The sequence below is a fragment of the Hoplias malabaricus genome, chromosome 1 (assembly GCF_029633855.1).
Source record: "Hoplias malabaricus isolate fHopMal1 chromosome 1, fHopMal1.hap1, whole genome shotgun sequence".
Classification (NCBI taxonomy): Eukaryota; Metazoa; Chordata; class Actinopteri; order Characiformes; family Erythrinidae; genus Hoplias; species Hoplias malabaricus.
The window spans coordinates 52,996,247-53,017,580 of record NC_089800.1 but is presented as its reverse complement, the minus strand read 5'-3'; the positions used below and the strand labels follow the sequence as shown (position 1 = coordinate 53,017,580).

Sequence of the window (21,334 nt, the reverse complement as noted above, 5' to 3'; positions counted from 1 at the left end):
CACACAGCTCCTTGCACCCTCTACTATGAACTACATCAGTCACAAACTACACTGTACACACAGTTCCTCACTCCCTCTACAGTGAACTACATCAGTCACAAACTACACTGTACACACAGCTCCTCGCTCCCTCTACAGTGAACTACATCAGTCATAAACTACACTGTACACACACAGCTCCTCACTCCCTCTACAGTGAACTACATCAGTCATAAACTACACTGTGCACACAGCTCCTCTCTCCCTCTACAATGAACTACATCAGTCACAAACTACACTGTACACACACAGCTCCTCACTCTCTCTACAGTGAACTACATCAGTCATAAACTACACTGTACACACACAGCTTCTCGCTCCCTCTACAGTGAACTACATCAGTCATAAACTACACTGTACACACACAGCTCCTCACTCTCTCTACAGTGAACTACATCAGTCATAAACTACACTGAACACACACAGCTTCTCGCTCCCTCTACAGTGAACTACATCAGTCACAAACTACACTGTACACACACAGCTCCTCACTCCCTCTACAGTGAACTACATCAGTCATAAACTACACTGTACACACAGCTCCTCACTCCCTCTACAGTGAACTACATCAATCACAAACTACACTGTACACACACAGCTCCTCACTCTCTCTACAGTGAACTACATCAGTCATAAATTACACTGTACACACACAGCTTCTCGCTCCCTCTACAGTGAACTACATCAGTCATAATCTACACTGTACACACACAGCTCCTCACTCTCTCTACAGTGAACTACATTAGTCATAAACTACACTGAACACACACAGCTTCTCGCTCCCTCTACAGTGAACTACATCAGTCACAAACTACACTGTATACACACAGCTCCTCACTCCCTCTACAGTGAACTACATCAGTCATAAACTACACTGAACACACACAGCTTCTCGCTCCCTCTACAGTGAACTACATCAGTCATAAATTACACTGTACACACACAGCTCCTCACTCTCTCTACAGTGAACTACATCAGTCATAAACTACACTGTACACACACAGCTCCTCACTCTCTCTACAGTGAACTACATCAGTCATAAACTACACTGAACACACACAGCTTCTCGCTCCCTCTACAGTGAACTACATCAGTCACAAACTACACTGTACACACACAGCTCCTCACTCCCTCTACAGTGAACTACATCAGTCATAAACTACACTGAACACACACAGCTTCTCGCTCCCTCTACAGTGAACTACATCAGTCATAAATTACACTGTACACACACAGCTCCTCACTCTCTCTACAGTGAACTACATCAGTCACAAACTACACTGTACACACACAGCTCCTCACTCTCCCTACTGTGAACTGCATCAGTCATAAACTACACTGTACACACACAGAGAGCACTAGAGTTCAGATTCACACAGATAAATAAATCTAAATGATTTATTAAAAGTATATCATGTAGTGTTAAGATGGACGTGTGTATTGCACTACAGAGAGAGTATGAAGTGATTTGGGATTAAACCTCTGTTTCCCTCATGACACCTCTCTTTATGAGGCACTATGAGTCCCTCTACTGGACTGATATGATAATGCAGCCGTATTCGTATCCCCGTATTCGATGGGGAAATTTTCAAAAACAGAGAGAGAAAAATAAACGGATCAGTGCAGAAAAGGCCTCTGACTCTGTTCCTCTGGGAACACTTTACACTCAGTTTTGGAACATTTCTGTAAGAAATATATCTTTGAGTATTTTCTCTCTGTGTGTGTGTGTGTGTGTGTGTGTGTGTTGGTTCAGGATGTCACCGCAGGTGATAATAGTGAGCTGGAGGACAGTGGTGTTGATGGACTGATCGGGGAATGTGAGGCGTCCCAGGCTCGTCGCTACAAGGCCATGTCCGCCTCATTCTCAGCTTGCTCCACACCAGCAGGGGGTGTCTTCACCGGCAGCGACAGTGGCAGCAGCAGTGGGGCAGCACCGGCTGAAGGAGTACAGGTACTAGGGGCTTCTCTGTGTCCGGATCAGGGAGTCCTACTACACTACACTTTGTATACTGCAGTCGGAGTAGTTTGTACTATGGAATCTGGTTTTTATCACATAGTGCACTACCGTCTCATTACATGTATATGTCATGTATATATTAGAAAACTATACATACTATTTTTATACACGGTTCTTAGTGTGGCATGTAGCATGCCATTACATGAACACAGAAACACTAGGGGGCACTAGAGAGATATATACAGAGGCTGTGTCCTGATTGTTTACCCTATATTGTTACTATACTTTACAGAATGAGCTTGGCAGGCTAGTACACAAAATTTTAGCAATGTCTGCCTTTTTTCTTCAAGGCTGAAACTCAAATATTTCCCTCCGCTCTATATAGTTCACAGTGTGGGTCATAAAATAATGGTTTCTACTCTAAAGTAGTGCACTGTATGTTGGATAATAAAAACACTTATATACAGCTGTAAGCTTCACATCTCCCTGTCTGATATTTCAGGCACCGTCTGGATGTAGTAGTATTAGTTAGTGGTAGTAGTTTTATAATCTGCGTAGTTCAATATGTAGGAAGTAGGGTGTTATTTAGGGTGCAGAGCCGATATTTTCCAGACGTGAGAAGCTCGTCTCTTGTGTGAACTGAAGTGTGGATTTTTAAGTGTACTTAACATTGACACTTGTAATTATACTACATAGTACATACTCAAAATCTGGTTAGTATTAATATTAAGTGTGCAATTGGGACACAACAAGAGTCTCCATTGAGTCTGTTCTAGAGAGGTCCAGCAGGGGTTCCTAAATCCTCCGTTGTCCTCCATTAAAATGCCTACTGCCTGTGTGGGGACCCGCTCTTTGGAGCATAAATGTTTCTGTTCCTCTGGACTGCAGACAGACATTGTGTGGTTTGTTATGTGGCTTGCCATGATGTCATTGTTAAACATGACAGACCCTTCTCTGTTAAACGCAGGGGGTGTATGAGAACTTCCGCCAGGAGCTGGAGAAGAGCACCTGCCAGGCCGAAGAGAGGGTGTCGGCGCATAGCGACGAGCAGAGCTGCGTCACACTAAGCTCCGCCTACCACACCGAGCCCCTGCTGGGACTGGCCTATCACCCGGAGCCGCTGTTGGGTGTGGCGGCGGCGGCGGAGGGAAGCGTCAGAAAGGCCGGACGCCTGACCGTCAAGAACCTGCTCGTTCACAAGAAAAACAAGAAGGTGGAGCTCGCCACTCGCCGCAAGTGGAAGAGCTACTGGGTCTCACTGAAGGGTGAGGAGTAACACACTGTACGTTACATTAAAGGGGCAGTCAATCGTTTTTAACATCAATACTTTGCGATTATTTCTTATTTATGTTACATTCTATTATCCATCCATCCATTATCTGTAACCGCTTATCCAATTTAGGGTCGCGGGGGGTCCAGAGCCTACCTGGAATCATCGGGCGCAAGGCGGGAACACGCCTTGTCCTTCACAGGGCAACACAGACACACACACATTCACTCACACACTCACACCTACGGACACTTTCGAGTCGCCAATCCACCTACCAACGTGTGTTTTTGTACTGTGGGAAGAAACCGGAGCACCCGGAGGAAACCCACGCGGACACGGGGAGAACACACCAACTCCTCACAGACAGTCACCCGGAGCGGGAATCGAACCCACAACCTCCAGGTGCCTGGAGCTGTGTGACTGCGACACCTACCTGCTGCGCCACCGTGCCGCCCTACATTCTATTAATGTTATTATTATTTTATTACACGTTTGTCTATAAAGCACAACTCAGTTGAGCTGAAGGACCAGAGTACAGTAGTTTTTCTACTCCACATAATGAGTCCTCTGCTCTTGGGTGTCCGTTTTTAAAATGGGGTTAGTATCGATTCTTGCCACTAGGTGTCAGTGTAACAACTTTTTAATAGACAAGTAAAGACACTGAAGAATGACTGACTGCACCTTTAAATTTCAAAATGGCGATAATGGCTATATTTATTTTAAATATTATTATTAATATTTGTATTTATTTTACACATTATTTACAAATTCTCTTGAGGTGCCCAACAAAATGATTTAGAAGCAGCAATGTTAATAAAAATATGATAAATGTGCCTGGGCGGCACGGTGGCGCAGCAGGTAGTGTCGCAGTCACACAGCTCCAGGGACCTGGTGGGTTTGATTCCCGCTCCGGGTGACTGTCTGTGGAATTGGTGTGTTCTCTCCATGTCCGTGTGGGTTTCCTTCCACAGTCCAAAAACATACGTTGGTAGGTGGATTGGCGACTCAAAAGTGTCCATAGGTGTGAGTGTGTAAGTGAAAGTGTGTGTGTCTGTGTTGCGTGAGTGTTCCCATCTGTGTCTCATTTTAAACCTGCCCCCTCGTTATCCGTCTCAGCTGTCCTTGTGTGTATATAAGTTCCTTTGTGTCTGTGCCTGTTTGTTGGACATTTGTTTTTGCTCGCTCCAGTCTGTCTGTCTCGTGATCGATCACTTTCCTCGTTTCGTTCCACATTCTCTCGTCTGTCTCTGGTCTGTTTGTCTCGTTTGTTCCTCATTCCCTTCAAGTCAGTCTTTGTATCTCTCTTGTCTCAAGTCTGTGTCTTTACTCAGTTTAGGTTTCTCTACATCTGTCTCTCTCTGTCTAAGTCTCTGTTTAAGCTTTCTCTGTTTAGATCTCTGTTTATCTCTCTCTATCTGTCCAGGTCTCTCTGTCTAGGTCTTTCTTTATCTAAGTGTCCTGTCGTGTTATCCTAGTCTGTCTGTTTTCTTATGTTTTGTATAAATAAAAGTCTGCTGTATTATAGCATGTGCGTCCGCCTCAGTCAGTCTGCTCGGTCCTGACAGTGTCATAGGAAGATGCATCTTATTCTGTATTTATAGAATAAGAGTATATTTGACTTATTTAGAGTAATTTTATATTTAAGAGATTACAATCCCCAAAGATCTATAGGTCATTCCCAGGTACTTTCAGCATTATAGTACATTCCCCAAAACAATTTTTAATTAAAACGAATCAGCCAGAATAGTCACATTTTTATAATCATGTTAATATTATGGTAATTTAATTAGAATGATTTTAATGTTTGTTTGGGTAATTTGAGAATGGGGCAATGAGCTGCACTTCTCCAGGCCGGCCACTGGGCGGCAGAGTTACATCAAATCAAATCAAATCAAATTTATTTATATAGCGCTTTTCACAACTGATTTTGTCACAAAGCAGCTTCACAGAATTCCAGTAAGACAAAGATTTGACATGAAATGTAAAAAACAAAATGTAAAACCCTCAAGTGAGCAAGCCACATCAATAAAAAAATATTTGGTGGGAAGTGAACTGAGCAAATGGACATTTATTATTTGTTTATTTATCGTAATTAATAATATTCATAATCATACAGTAGTCTAAGTTCATTGCTCCTCTTGGTCTAATTAAACCATGCTTGATATTTCCAGGGTGCACTCTGTTTTTCTATGAGACAGACGGGCGGTCCGCAGTGGACCCCACCAGCGTTCCCAAGCACGGCGTGTGGGTGGAGAACAGCATCGTCCAAGCTGTCCCCGAACACCCAAAAAAAGACTTCGTCTTCTGCCTCAGCAACTCAGTGGGGGACTCTTATCTCTTCCAGGTGACAGCACTGACCCACTCCTGCAAACTGGGACTGTGTTCAGCGTGTGTGTGTATGTGTATTAACTGGGTGTCTGTGTGCAGACATGCAGTCAGACGGAGTTGGAGAACTGGGTGACAGCGATACACTCGGCGTGTGCGGCTGCATTTGCACGACAGCGCCACCGCGAGGACACGCTGCGGCTCTTGCGCTCAGAGATCAGGAAACTGGAGCAGAAGATCGACATGGACGAGAAGATGAAGAAGATGGGAGACATGCAGCTCGCCTCCGTCACTGACTCCAAGAAGAGGAAGACCATCCTGGAACAGGTAGAACAACAAATAAACATGTAAACAAGTAAACAATGAGAGGAAGACCATTCTTAAGAGGTAGAACAGCAAATAAACAAGTAAACAATGAGAGGAAGATCATCCTTAAAGAGGTAGAACAACAAATATACATGTAAAAAATGAGTGGAAGACCATCCATAAAGAGGTAGAACAACAAATAAACAAGTAAACAATGAGAGGAAGATCATTCTTAAAGAGGTAGAACCACAAATAAACATGTAAATAAGCAGAGGAAGACTGTGAAAGAATCAGAAAATTAGTGTTCTCCTCCAATAGTGTTGAGCTCTTTGTTGACATTGTGTGGCAGTTGTATTCAGTTGTGATCTCTCTTTCACACATTCTCTTGCTCTCTTTCCTCTTTCTGTGTTTTCTCTCTCTCTTGCTTTTTTGTTCTCTTTTTTCTCTCTCTGTTTCTTCATGCTTTCTCCCCTCCTTTCTCTCTCACGCTTTCTGAATTTCTTCTCTTCTCACTTTTTTTTCTGTATTCTCGTTTTTCACTTTCTCTCTCTCTCTTTCTCTCTCTCTCTCTCTCTCTCTGTCTCCCTCTCTATCTGTCTCTCTCTGTCTCTCTCTCTCTCTGTCTCTCTCTCTCTGTCTCCCTCTCTCTCTGTCTCTCTCACTCTCTCTCTCTCTCTCTCTCTCTCTCTCTCTCTCTCTCGCTCTCTCGCTCTCTCTCAGATTTTCCTGTGGGAACAGAATCTGGAGCAGTTCCACATGGACCTTTTTCGTTATCGTTGTTATTTGTCCAGTCTTCAGGGCGGAGAGCTGCCAAACCCCAAACGCCTGCTGGCCTTCGCCTCACGCCCCACCAAACTGGCCATGGGTCGCCTCGGCATCTTCTCCGTCTCCTCCTTCCACGCCCTGGTACACGCCTCTCCATTCCTCCATCCCTCTATCGCTCCATCTCTTCGGTCTTTCTCTTCTTTCCCACTGCTTTTAGCTGTTCTTTTAGTGGAAATATCATTCAGTTCAACGGACATGAACCTAAATTGATCATTCCCAAGCTTCGGTAACACCTCACCCAGGTTGGAGTAGTGCGTATGTGTGTGTGTGTGTGTTTGTGATCCAGAACTAATCACAAAAACCAGCCCCTGACCCTCACTGATGCTGATGTGAAGGCTGAACACCATCAGCACCCTTCAGTTCTGGAGAAAGGCTGGACGAGCTGGTGTCCACACACTTTTGCCCAAATACTGTGTTTTCAAAACCCAGTCAGTTTAGGTCTGGGCTTTATTTCTGTGTGTGCGTGTGTGTGTCTATAGCCACCCACAGTCCCGCAGCGGGGGAGAGACGCAGAGAGGGATTGTGGGAGGGCTTTTAGTTTGAAAGGCTACAACACACACACACACAGCTCTCTCGCCACCTTGCCATTCTTTCAGTCACTCCATTCTTCATTCAGTGACCAGCTTTTTATTTCTTTATATTTTTTCACGAAAGTGAAAGAGGGAAGAGAGGGAAAAAACAGAGAGAGAGCGAGAGAGAGAGAGAGAGACTGAATACGCTTTTGGTTGCATAAACGTTGCCGTAAACATTGCTGTGAGGAGCTGATGGTGTTCAGCCTTAACATAAACATCAGTGAGGGTCAGGGGCTGGTGTTGGTGCCTAGCTCTGGATCACACACACACACACACACACACACACACACACACACACACAGACACACACACCTCTCCGACTAATCCCAGAGGAACTGGATGGCACTCTACCACTCCATTTCATTTTATGTTTCTTTGTATGCATTATACAAACTGTGTGTGTGTGTGTGTGTGTGTGTGTGTGTGTGTGCACGCAGGTAGCAGCTCGTTCTGAGGTGTGTGTCCGGAAGCGTTCCCACGCCGTTTCACGTACCACCAGCAAACGCAAAAGTCGCTTCTCCTCGCTGTGGGGCCTGGAGAACAGCAACAAGAGGAAAAACAAAACACACCCCACTATAGAACAGGTAACACCACCTATCTATTAGCTATCGTACCAGTAACGTATCAGTTAGTGTTCTCCTCCAAGCGTGTTGATGTCCGGCCACATTTTAAAACACCCTCCCAGTTTGTAGGGTGTCGTGTGATTGGAGGAAAACTAGGAAATGGCTCTTGTCCTAATTAGTTACACTGTGTCCGAGGCGGCGGACCCCAGGGGAAGTTTGTTTACTGTTATAAAGGTTGTTTATTTGTGTCTACAGGTTTTTGCAGAAGGGGAGGAGCCAGTGAAGAGGGTGATGGAGGAAATGTTTGAGGAGTCATCAAAGACTGCAGTAAGCTTCATCCTTCCATCCTTTCGCTCATCCATCCATTCTTTATTTATCCACCATTTCATCCATCAAATCTTTGAATCATATATTTACCTCTTCATCCATTCATCCTATGATCCATCCATCCATTCATCCATCCATCTTTTTATCTATCTATCTTTTAATCCATCTAACCTTTATTTGATCAAACCATCCATCCATCTATTTATCCACCTTTTCATCCATTACCCTTCTATCAGTCATTTCATTCATCCATCCTTTTAATATATCCATGCTTTCATCGATCAAAACATCTATCCTTGCATTCATTAATCTGTCACCTGTTCTTTCATCCATACATTGTTTTCCATCCATCCATTCATCTATCTGTCAGTTCATCATTTCACCTTTCAGTCCATTTATCTGTTTATTTGTCAGTTCATCTACTACTGATGCATTCTTTCATGTGTGTTTTTCATGTATTCATTCACCCATCCATCCACATGTCTGTCCATTCATCCATCCATCCATCCTTAAATCTATCCACTCGTTCACCCATCAGTCCATCAGTCATCTATTCATCCATTCATTCACGGTTTCAGTTCACTTATTCACATCAGTATATCCGTTCATTTACACATATATCCATTATTCTTCCATCCATCAGTCCTGCAAACATCCATCCATTATCCACTCATCCATTAGTCTATCCCCCATCCATCTGTACATCGTTTCGTCTGTCTATCCATCTGCTCCAGAGTTAGCCTCCTATTCACCTCACTGTAAACATGTGTGTGACATTGTAACATCAGTACACCACTCTACAGCGTGGGCCATTTATATGGATACACCTTAATAAAATGGGAATGGTTGGTGATATTAACTTCGGATACTGGAAGCCTGTGCAAGCATTTCTCCTGCGGTGTAACTTTCAGTGTGTGAAGAGTGGGAGAAGAGGATTGACAATCCAACACAATGGGCAGCACTTTGAACATTTTATAAGTGGTCAGAAACTTGTAAATTACTCATGAAAGAATAAAGTAAAACCATGCACACCATTGATTTTCTTGTGAAATTCCCAATAAGTTTGATGTGTCACATGACCCTCTTCCCATTGAAAAAACAAAAGTTGGATCCAAAATTAATCCAAATGGCCACCATGGTCACCACCCATCTTGAAAAGTTTCCCCCCTCCCATATACTTCCACAAACAGGAAGTTAATATCACCAACCATTCCCATTTTATTAAGGTGTATCCATATAAATGGCCCACCCTGTATAATAATCCCGTGTGTGTGTGTGTGATTTCCTGCTGTAGAGGGAGGATGAGGAGAGTGTGAGGTGTGCGGTGAAGCCGTGCGACTCCTGGGCGAGGAACCTCACTCCGTCCTGGGTGTGTTTACCCTGCGGGCGCCCGGTTTTGTCCGTGGTTCGGCCTGGAGAGTCGGCTCTGGACACACTGGAGACCATCTGCAAGGTGAAGCGTCTATGTTTGTTTGTTTCTTTACTTATTTCAAATAAACACAACCTGGCTTTTCTGGACAAAGTGGGAGAGGCTACATCAGTCAGAGATTCATACCTAGGGCCGACCTTCATGAAGGAGGAGGAGATCTAATTTCAGTGAATTGCTGTCATGGGAGAGTGGGCGGAGCCAAGTAGGTGACAAAACACACCCATTTACACAGTCACAAACTGCCATGTTTACATAGTACAATAAAACATTTATTATTTACTATTATTATTATTATTATTATTATTATTATTTATTATTATAAAATAAAAAAGACTCCGAGCGTGTTGAGTCTGATGAACAGAGGTTAGTGTTTTCCTCAGAGCATGTTGAGTCTGATGAACAAAGGTTAGTGTTCTTCTCTGAGCGTGTTGAGTCTGATGAACAGAGGTTGGTGTTCTTCTCTGAGCGTGTTGAGTCTGATGAACAGAGGTTAGTGTTCTTCTCCGAGCGTGTTGAGTCTGATGAACAGAGGTTAGTGTTCTTCTCTGAGCGTGTTGAGTCTGATGAACAGAGGTTAGTGTTCTCCTCCGAGCATGTTGAGTCTGATGAACAGAGGTTAGTGTTCTCCTCTGAGCGTGTTGAGTCTGATGAACAGAGGTTAGTGTTCTCTTCCGAGCGTGTTGAATCTGATGAACAGAGGTTAGTGTTCTCCTCTGAGCATGTTGAGTCTGATGAACAGAGGTTAGTGTTCTCCTCCGAGCGTGTTGAGTCTGATGAACAGAGGTTAGTGTTCTCCTCCGAGCGTGTTGAGTCTGATGAACAGAGGTTAGTGTTCTCCTCTGAGCGTGTTGAGCTGATGAACAGAGGTCAGTGTTCTCCTCCGAGCGTGTTGAGCTGATGAACAGAGGTTAGTGTTCTCCTCCGAGTGTGTAGAGTCTGATGAACAGAGGTTAGTGTTCTCCTCCGAGTGTGTTGAGTCTGATGAACAGAGGTTAGTGTTCTTCTCTGAGCGTGTTGAGTCTGATGAACAGAGGTTAATGTTCTTCTCTGAGCGTGTTGAGTCTGATGAACAGAGGTTAGTGTTCTCCTCCGAGCGTGTTGAGTCTGATGAACAGAGGTTAATGTTCTTCTCTGAGCGTGTTGAGTCTGATGAGCAGAGGTTAGTGTTCTCCTCTGAGCGTGTTGAGTCTGATGAACAGAGGTTAGTGTTCTCCTCCGAGCGTGTTGAGTCTGATGAACAGAGGTTAGTGTTCTCCTCCGAGCGTGTTGAGTCTGATGAACAGAGGTTAGTGTTCTCCTCTGAGCGTGTTGAGCTGATGAACAGAGCTTAGTGTTCTCATTTGAGCGTGTAGAGTCTAATGAACAGAGGTTAGTGTTCTCCTCCGAGCGTGTTGAGTCTGATGAACAGAGGTTAGTGTTCTCCTCTGAGTGTGTTGAGCTGATGAACAGAGCTTAGTGTTCTCATTTGTGCGTGTTGAGCTGATGAACAGAGGTTAGTGTTCTCCTCCGAGCGTGTTGAGTCTGATGAACAGAGATTAGTGTTCTTTTCTGAGCGTGTTGAGTCTGATGAACAGAGGTTAGTGTTCTCCTCCGAGCATGTTGAGTCTGATGAACAGAGGTTAGTGTTCTCCTCTGAGCGTGTTGAGTCTGATGAACAGAGGTTAGTGTTCTCCTCCGAGCGTGTTGAGTCTGATGAACAGAGGTTAGTGTTCTCCTCTGAGCATGTTGAGTCTGATGAACAGAGGTTAGTGTTCTCCTCCGAGCGTGTTGAGTCTGATGAACAGAGGTTAGTGTTCTCCTCCGAGCGTGTTGAGTCTGATGAACAGAGGTTAGTGTTCTCCTCTGAGCGTGTTGAGCTGATGAACAGAGGTCAGTGTTCTCCTCCGAGCGTGTTGAGCTGATGAACAGAGGTTAGTGTTCTCCTCAGAGTGTGTAGAGTCTGATGAACAGAGGTTAGTGTTCTCCTCCGAGTGTGTTGAGTCTGATGAACAGAGGTTAGTGTTCTTCTCAGAGCGTGTTGAGTCTGATGAACAGAGGTTAATGTTCTTCTCTGAACGTGTTGAGTCTGATGAACAGAGGTTAGTGTTCTCCTCTGAGCGTGTTGAGTCTGATGAACAGAGGTTAGTGTTCTCCTCCGAGCGTGTTGAGTCTGATGAACAGAGGTTAGTGTTCTCCTCTGAGCGTGTTGAGTCTGATGAACAGAGGTTAGTGTTCTCCTCCGAGCGTGTTGAGTCTGATGAACAGAGGTTAGTGTTCTCCTCCGAGCGTGTTGAGTCTGATGAACAGAGGTTAGTGTTCTCCTCTGAGCGTGTTGAGCTGATGAACAGAGCTTAGTGTTCTCATTTGAGCGTGTAGAGTCTGATGAACAGAGGTTAGTGTTCTCCTCCGAGCGTGTTGAGTCTGATGAACAGAGGTTAGTGTTCTCCTCCGAGCGTGTTGAGCTGATGAACAGAGGTTAGTGTTCTCCTCCGAGCGTGTTGAGTCTGATGAACAGAGGTTAGGGTTCTCCTCCGAGTGTGTTGAGTCTGATGAACAGAGGTTAGTGTTCTCCTCTGAGCGTGTTGAGTCTGATGAACAGAGGTTAGTGTTCTCATCTGAGCGTGTTGAGCTTATGAACAGAGGTTAGTGTTCTCATTTGAGCGTGTAGAGTCTGATGAACAGAGGTTAGTGTTCTCCTCCGAGTGTGTTGAGTCTGATGAACAGAGGTTAGTGTTCTCCTCTGAGCGTGTTGAGTCTGATGAACAGAGGTTAGTGTTCTCCTCTGAGCGTGTTGAGCTGATGAACAGAGGTTAGTGTTCTCATTTGAGCGTGTAGAGTCTGATGAACAGAGGTTAGTGTTCTCCTCTGAGCATGTTGAGTCTGATGAACAGAGGTTAGTGTTCTCCTCCGAGCGTGTTGAGCTGATGAACAGAGGTTAGTGTTCTCCTCCGAGTGTGTTGAGTCTGATGAACAGAGGTTAGTGTTCTCCTCCGAGTGTGTTGAGTCTGATGAACAGAGGTTAATGTTCTTCTCTGAGCGTGTTGAGTCTGATGAACAGAGGTTAATGTTCTTCTCTGAGCATGTTGAGTCTGATGAACAGAGGTTAATGTTCTTCTCTGAGCGTGTTGAGTCTGATGAACAGAGGTTAGTGTTCTCCTTCGAGCGTGTTGAGTCTGATGAACAGAGGTTAGTGTTCTCCTCGGAGCGTGTTGAGTCTGATGAACAGAGGTTAGTGTTCTCCTCTGAGCGTGTTGAGCTGATGAACAGAGGTTAGTGTTCTCCTTCGAGCGTGTTGAGTCTGATGAACAGAGGTTAATGTTCTTCTCTGAGCGTGTTGAGTCTGATGAACAGAGGTTAGTGTTCTCCTTCGAGCGTGTTGAGTCTGATGAACAGAGGTTAGTGTTCTCCTCGGAGCGTGTTGAGTCTGATGAACAGAGGTTAGTGTTCTCCTCTGAGCGTGTTGAGCTGATGAACAGAGGTTAGTGTTCTCCTCCGAGCGTGTTGAGTCTGATGAACAGAGGTTAATGTTCTTCTCTGAGCGTGTTGAGTCTGATGAACAGAGGTTAGTGTTCTCCTTCGAGCGTGTTGAGTCTGATGAACAGAGGTTAGTGTTCTCCTCGGAGCGTGTTGAGTCTGATGAACAGAGGTTAGTGTTCTCCTCTGAGCGTGTTGAGCTGATGAACAGAGGTTAGTGTTCTCCTTCGAGCGTGTTGAGTCTGATGAACAGAGGTTAGTGTTCTCCTCCGAGCGTGTTGAGTCTGATGAACAGAGGTTAGTGTTCTCCTCTGAGCGTGTTGAGTCTGATGAACAGAGGTTAGTGTTCTCCTCCGAGTGTGTTGAGTCTGATGAACAGAGGTTAGTGTTCTCCTCCGAGTGTGTTGAGTCTGATGAACAGAGGTTAATGTTCTTCTCTGAGCGTGTTGAGCTGATGAACAGAGGTTAGTGTTCTCCTCCGAGCGTGTTGAGTCTGATGAACAGAGGTTAGTGTTCTCCTCCGAGTGTGTTGAGTCTGATGAACAGAGGTTAATGTTCTTCTCTGAGCGTGTTGAGTCTGATGAACAGAGGTTAGTGTTCTCTTCAGTTGGGTGTTAGAGAGACTCCAGTTGAGATTTTTTTTGATAGCTAAACAGATGTTAACATTGCTAAGACAGATGTTTGTCTCCTGAAAGGAATTTACACTTCTTTTAATAACGTCCTGTTTTTAAGCAGCGCTCTGCTCTCAGACTGTGTCTGAACACTGTTACATCATCAGCATCAGGCGGTGTTATAGCTTAAAGATCATCCTCTGTCTCTCTCTCTCTCTCTCTCTCTAGGCTCATGGGTTGGACTCAACGAAGCATTACCTGCGTTTGAAGTTTCTGATAGAGTCTCAGGTTCAGTTCTATATTCCCAAACCAGAGGAGGACGTTCACGACTTGGTAACGTTCAGGTTTTCGTTAACTTTAATATCTGTATTCCATTAAGGATCAGTCTAGTTCATCTAATGACACTGCTGTTATACTGACACCTAGTGGCCTGGGTGAGTCAGAGCTTCTGTACTAAACCCTATTTACTAAACGTAGATGGGCACAGTGGTTCAGTGTCTGAAGTCCTTGCCCTTAAATGGTTGTGTCTCTAATGTTTCGTCTGTAAGACACAGCGAGCTGTGAAATGGTTCTCTGTGTCAGTGAAGACTGAAGGGAAATGAGTTTAACTCTTTGTTTACAGTTGTATAAAGAAATTGAGCTGTGCTCCAAGATCCGGAAGGTCATCCAGTTCGACCGAGATGAGTCCTGCATGATCGGATACGGTCAGTATCAGACTCACAATATGATGCGCTATGATATAATACAGTACAATAGGACATATTATGATACAATCCCATATGATGCATTAAGATATGACACAGTATGATGCTATACATTATCAATGGAATATGATATGATCATCTAGGGCTGGGCAATTAATCAAAAATTAATCTAAATTGACATTCAGGACTTCTTATCCACATTACCTTGTCTATATCAATTATTTTTATTTTGTTTTGTCCCCACTGTGTGTTCATGAACTGTCCCTTTAAAACCACGCTTCCAAGCTGTAGTCATGTGATTCTGCCCCCATGTGCCACATGGAAGAGTACCTAAACGCTGAGGTCAACCGAGCGACTCGAGCTCGTACCAAAGACAAAAACTGTGGTTTGGACGTACTGTGTTTTGACTTTAACTAAGACGACACTGAACAGAAAGAAGTCAAATGTAAACACTGTGAAAAAATAGTTTCAGCCAAAGCAGTCACACACCAAATATGAACAGTGCTCAGAAAACAAGACAGGAACAAGCTCCCAGTGACATTAGAGAAATATCCACTGAACTGTGAGGGTCATAAACACAAAAACAAAATAATAGCTCATTCATTCAGTGGGTCCAAAGCCTAGCTGGAATCATTGGGCTCAAGGCGGGAGTACACCCTGGAGTGGGCGCCAGTCCTTCACAGGGCAACACAGACACACGGACACTTTTGAGTCACCAATCCACCTACCAATGTGTGTTTCTGGACTGTGGGAGGAAACCGGAGCACCCGGAGGAAACCGGAGCACCCGGAGGAAACCCATGCGGACACGGGGAGAACACACCAACTCCTCACAGACAGTCACCCTGAGCGGGAATCGAACCCACAAGGCCTCTGGAGCTGTGTGTGACTGCGACATGACCTGTTGCACCACAGTGGCGTCCAAAATAATCGCTCATTAATCGTAATCGTGGTGAAATGTACAATTAATCGTGATATTGATTTGTGCTCATATCACCCAACACTAGTGTCATTCTATATGATAAAATGCTATTTAATAAAAGACAATACAATAGATTGAACACTATGGTAGGAAATTACACAGTGGGATACAATACAGTATCATCTGACATAACAAAGTAAAATACAGTCCAGTACAATACAGAACAGAATGATACTGCTCATTCTGTGGTGTGTTCTCCCTGTGTCTGCGTGGGTTTCCTCCGAGTGACTGTCTGTGAGGAGTGTGGTGTGTTCTCCCTGTGTCTGTGTGGGTTTCCTCCAAGTGACTGTCTGTGAGGAGTGTGGTGTGTTCTCTCTGTGTATGTGTGGGTTTCCTCCGGGTGACTGTCTGTGAGGAGTGTGGTGTGTTCTCCCTGTGTCTGTGTGGGTTTCCTCCAAGTCACTGTCTGTGAGGAGTGTGGTGTGTTCTCTCTGTGTCTGTGTGGGTTTCCTCCGGGTGACTGTCTGTGAGGAGTGTGGTGTGTTCTCCCTGTGTCTGCGTGGGTTTCCTCCGGGTGACTGTCTGTGAGGAGTGTGGTGTGTTCTCCCTGTGTCTGCGTAGGTTTCCTCCGGGTGACTGTCTGTGAGGAGTGTGGTGTGTTCTCTCTGTTTCTGCGTTGGTTTCCTCCGGGTGACAGTCTGTGAGGAGTGTGGTGTGTTCTCCCTGAGTCTGCGTGGGTTTCCTCCGGGTGACTGTCTATGAGGAGTGTGATGTGTTCTCCCTGTGTCTGCGTGGGTTTTCTCTGGGTGCTCTGGTTTCCTTCCATGCTCCAAAAACACACGTTGGTAGGTGGATTGGCGACTCAAAAGTGTCAGTAGGTGTGAATGTGTGAGTGTGTTCTCCCTGTGAAGTGCCCCCCTCCAGGGGCAACTTGTTCCCAACGCGACCTTGGTTTACAGACATTGAACAAATGAATGAATGAATAGTGTGTTACAGTTTAAACAGGTACAGGTTGATACAATATGACCAGTGCAATACGATACAATGATACACTGCAATATGATACGGTGCCACACAATATATTATTTGATTTTCTCTTTACTTTTGATTTCTTTCTCATTGTATTTCGTATCTTTTTTCACTTTTCTTTCTTACGCATAATAAGGATACGATGAGATTAGAAAGTCCAGTGTGATGTGACACAGTTTTATACAATATGATGTGGCTTGCTCACAAAACTCTGCACTACAACACCAAGCAGTGCGATTAGATACATTTAATAAAGAGACATAAATATAGACATGAATATGAACAATCTTCAGGATCAGTGAAGGGAAGTGGGAGGTTCTGTTATGGCTTGTCTCACTGAAATCAAAATAATGAATATTGCTCTTGTAGAATTATGATTATAGAAGCTATTAATCTCTCTCTCTCTCTCTCTTTCTCTCTCTCACAGGCTTCTCTATCTCTGTGGTGGAGGATGACAACGTGCAGCAGCTCTATATCACTGATGTGAAAGCGGGAGGATTAGCGTTTGCTAAAGGTCCATTACTGCTCTTCAATGCTTCATTAGCGTCTATTCTCTCTCTCTCGCTCTCTCTCTCTCTCTCTCTCTCTCTCTCTCTCTCTCTCTCTATCTATCTATCTCTATCTCTCTCTCTGTTAGGGGATCAGTGATGGGTGTTATTGCTGTGTTATGTAAGGCTTGTATTGAGAGCTTTGTGGGGGTTTGTTGAGGCTGGAATTAGCCGTGCTAGCTGAGTCACGCTCAGCTCTGGAGGCAGAGGAATCTCTGTAGCGGACACACACACAAACCCAAGACCACCATGTCCAATGGCAGGAGTCCACCAAAGTACAGGGTCTGCATTGGCATGTGTTGTCTGGAGTGATGAAACTCCATCCAATTCCTTCGCGGAGGACTTCACTAAAGCTTTTATGAAGGCTGACAGCCATCAAACCCTCAAAGAGATGTTCCAACATCCACTGCAAGGCTTTCACCTGCTTGGGTTGCAGCTGACGTTACAGTGTATAGTAGGCTCCATATTGAGTAATGAGTGGGTATCTCCTAATTTCTCAAACACACAACTCGGAAAAATGTGATATCCTCATTTAGACGTTAAAAAGAAAGAACTGTAGGTAAGGATCCCTGACCCATTTATTCTCATCACATTTGTAAACAGAGTTCTGTTCATCTGTGTCAATCAGTAGAGGAGCTCAGGCTGCATCCCAATATAGCACCATGCTCCCTACATAATGCGCATCACAGATCACAACACTAATAATACAGCCCCAAGACAGTGAACGTAAATCTTATAGTTGACTAAATGTTATTTTCGACACAAAACAACACTGTGTGAGTCTTAGTTTATGAACGATACTGTGCCCTAAAGAGGGTGGAGAGGTACATTTGGGATTCTGCATCAACTTCACTGCTATGTGGTCACTTTCAGACAAGGAGAACTACTTTATTAAACTTTAAGCCAAACCAGAGGAGTAGTTTAGGCAACAGTGGCGATAAAACATCATCCTCCAAGAATCTGTTCACTCTCGGAGCGTAGGGACAGCGGGATCAGATTATTTACCTGTAAACAGATGGGAAAAGACTGAGACAGAGGAATACGGGGCTTGTGTTTGTCGTTTCTTACACACTACAACCACACAGGAGGGAAATAAGATGATGACTGAAGCTTGTGTGTAATCTCTGTGTGAATAACTCACTCAGATTTCATCACAAGAGCAGGGAAATGCACTTGCTAACAGTTTCCATTAGATATAATGAAAGTGCTAATATGGCTAACAGGGGGTTACTTTTCCCCCTTTTATTTTGCTACACTGTGATATATTTTACCCCTGACACAAAGAGAAAAGTTCAAGGAGAGGAGTTGTGTCTGGCATAAATTTATTTCTGTTTTTCATCTGTTTACATTAGTGCTGCACTCTGAAACTAGACGGCCCCCGATATGGTTCCCAGGCACAAAAAAATATTATGTGACTGCAACCCATGCATAAAGCCCCCAGCATCGGGTTGAGTTCTGTGGAGTGATGTGGCTCTATTCACTGTCTCTGGTATATGTTGGAATCCTAAATGAAAGCCTGACCACACATAAGCTCTCCTGAAGGCTGAATGCCATCAAATCCTCAATCACTGCGGTACAGACATGAACTCATTTGTGTTGTGATGCTTGTCAGGATTAAACGCAGGGGACGAGATCCTGCAGCTGAACGGGAAGAACGCCAGCACCTTGACGTTCTCGGACATGAAGACTGCGTTCTCTCAGGCCTCTCTCTCTCTCACGGTGAACACACTGCCCCCAGTGGACAGGAGGCAGCACTGCTTCCTTCCCCCCAGACGGTCAGACTCTGTACAGCACCTGCACACAGACATCTTCTCCCAGAACCAGGGTGAGTTGATTTAGCAACAGTAGAACCAAGGGGAATTGAGTTAGGACCAGTAGGACCAGGCTAAGCTGCGTTTGAACAGGTAGAGCCAAGCTGAGAACCTGGGTGAGTTGGGTCAGAGCCACAATCAGTTAAGATAGGACCTTTAGAACCAAGAGATTTGAGTTAGGACCAGTAGAACAAGTGAAGGCAGGGTTAGGTCCAATAGAACCAGGGGCAGCAGGGTTAGGTCCAGTAGAACCAAGAACCAGGGATGGGAGGGTTAGATCCGCTAGAACCAGGGAAGGCAGGGTTAGGTCCTGTAGAGCCAGGAACGTCAGAGTTAGGTCCGCTAGAACCAAGGAAGGCAGGGTTAGGTCTGGTAGAGCCAGGAACGTCAGAGTTGGGTCCGCTAGAACCAGGGAAGGCAGGGTTAGGTCCGGTAGAGCCAGGAACAGCAGGGTTAGGTCTGCTATAACCAGGGGAGGCAGGGTTAGGTGCGGTAGAGCCAGGGATGAGTTTTTTCTGGTGGAAAGTTCTAACGTCTTTACCCTGTCCTGTTTCAGAGGAGATTCTGGACGATGGAGTTGGACTCCTGTCGGAAATATCGGGGGACAGTTTGGACGATGAAACAGAACTGTTCATTGAATACGATGACTACAAAAAGGTAAGGGGTCATTGATATATTGTACTGTGTTCCAATCACAGTTTTACAGTACACTGCCGTCCAATAAAAGATTTACTTTAAAACAATGCCGTCCAATCACAATTTTACAATACACTGCCGTCCAATCAAAGTTATACAGTACTACACTACGTCCAATCACAGTTTTACAGTACACTGCGTCCAATCACATATTTACAGTACAACTCTGCCTTCCAATCACAGTTTTACAGTAAAATGCTGCTCTCCAATCACAGTTTTACAGTAAAATGCTGCGTCCAATCACAGTTTTACAGTACAATGCTGCATTCAATCACAGTTTTACAGTACAGTGCTGCGTCCAATCACAGTTTTACAGTACAGGGCTGCGTCCAATCACAGTTTTACAGTACAATGCTGCGTCCAATCACAGTTTTACAGTACAGCACTGTGTCCAGTCACAGTTTTACAGTAAAATGCTGCGTCTAATCACAGTTTTACAGTACAGCTCTGCGTCCAATCACAGTTTTACAGTACAATGCTGCGTCCAATCACAGTTTTACAGTACAGCTCTGCGTCCAATCACAGTTTTACAGTACAATGCTGCGTCCAATCACAGTTTTACAGTACAGCACTGTGTCCAGTCACAGTTTTACAGTAAAATGCTGCGTCCAATCACAGTTTTACAGTACAGCCCTGCGTCCAATCACAGTTTTACAGTACAACACTGATATCCAATGACTTCACTGTGGTGTACTGTCTTTCTGAACACTAAGTGCTTTTACATGTCTTTAGTTTGAAACGCTCTCCTATAATTACATGTGTGTATACACAGACTCTTCAAGAGGCATACACTCTACACACAAACACACACACACACACACTCATGCTGAGAAAAGGCGTTGAATTGCAAGGTTCTCAAGGGCACACCGGTGCTCAAGGCTCCAATGTTTTTCTGCCCACGCTTCACTATATTCAGACCCAGCTCTATCTCAGATACTGTCTCTGAGAAACTCTGAATGTTAAAGAGTCACCCTCTAAAGACGTCATTAATAAATATCAAATAAACAAACGTGGCTCACTACTGCCCTCTACAGGCAACACCAACAAACATCAAATAAAAAACAGTTTTTTGTTTCTAATCTTTCACATTTTCATTTAGTTTTTAAGGTTATGACAAAAAGAGCAAAACATTTCATCATAGTTCTTGTCATCAACCATAAAAACTAAAAGAAAATGTGAACGATTAGAAATAAAAAATTGCAAGTATATAAAACAGGACAATGCTTTTGTTGCTTTTGCTTCGACAACAAGAGCATCCAGGCAGAATAGTGAAGAGGAGCTGACTTCTTCAAACATCAGGGAGTTGCTTGTATCAACTGTTGGCTAATGATTCATAGAGTTGTATCTCTTAGAGTTGATTGTTAATGTTAATGAATGTTAATGTTAAATTAATGCTAAATGAATTTGAAGAAAATATTCCTTATGTAATTTTGAAATGTTTCTAAATATAATATATTTTTAAAGATATTGCTTAAGAAAGTTTAAAATGAAAGTCCATTTATAATGGAGTAATATAAAAGAAAAATATGTTTCATTTTCCTTAAAAACTAACAATAATTAAATGACTAAATGAGACAAATATATATTTTAGTCAAAAGACTAAGACAAAAACTAACTCAAAATCAGCTGCCAAAATGACCACTGTCAGCGCCCCCACACCCCCGCGTCTTTTACAACCATCAAAGAGACAAACATCATTCAGTGCTGCCCTCTGATGGTGATATTGCTTATGTTTCTGTGTCTCTTTTTATAAACAGTGTCATTATATGTTCCCTCTCGCATTTCCACAGATGGGAAAATAGTCTAATATTGTTGCCATAGCGATTAAAATAAAGCCTCCTCCGGGCCACACTTTGCACCGGAGACCCACAACAAACATCTCCCCATCTGAAGGAGTGCCTTTTTATCTGCGAGGGGCCGGTGGGGGTCTGAGAGACTAATCGAGTGT

General features: G+C 44.1%; 1 protein-coding gene across 4 annotated transcripts in view; it reads left to right on the top strand.

Annotated features, from left to right (window-relative positions):
- The window catches only part of tiam1b (TIAM Rac1 associated GEF 1b), a 61,912-nt gene that overhangs the window by 16,709 nt on the left and 23,869 nt on the right, over nucleotides 1-21,334 (top strand). For 3 of the 4 annotated variants that reach the window (XM_066679457.1, XM_066679448.1, XM_066679439.1), the window contains exons 5-17: nucleotides 1,793-1,990; nucleotides 2,964-3,261; nucleotides 5,438-5,610; nucleotides 5,694-5,918; nucleotides 6,618-6,803; nucleotides 7,732-7,878; nucleotides 8,113-8,184; nucleotides 9,479-9,637; nucleotides 13,906-14,010; nucleotides 14,300-14,381; nucleotides 16,759-16,845; nucleotides 18,492-18,704; nucleotides 19,247-19,347. In XM_066679457.1, the coding sequence (XP_066535554.1) occupies nucleotides 1,793-1,990; nucleotides 2,964-3,261; nucleotides 5,438-5,610; nucleotides 5,694-5,918; nucleotides 6,618-6,803; nucleotides 7,732-7,878; nucleotides 8,113-8,184; nucleotides 9,479-9,637; nucleotides 13,906-14,010; nucleotides 14,300-14,381; nucleotides 16,759-16,845; nucleotides 18,492-18,704; nucleotides 19,247-19,347 (2,046 nt within the window). Of the gene's footprint in view, nucleotides 1-1,792; nucleotides 1,991-2,963; nucleotides 3,262-5,437; nucleotides 5,611-5,693; nucleotides 5,919-6,617; nucleotides 6,804-7,731; nucleotides 7,879-8,112; nucleotides 8,185-9,478; nucleotides 9,638-13,905; nucleotides 14,011-14,299; nucleotides 14,382-16,044; nucleotides 16,148-16,758; nucleotides 16,846-18,491; nucleotides 18,705-19,246; nucleotides 19,348-21,334 lie in introns of those variants that run through there. The other variant, XM_066679431.1, reaches the window with a different exon arrangement.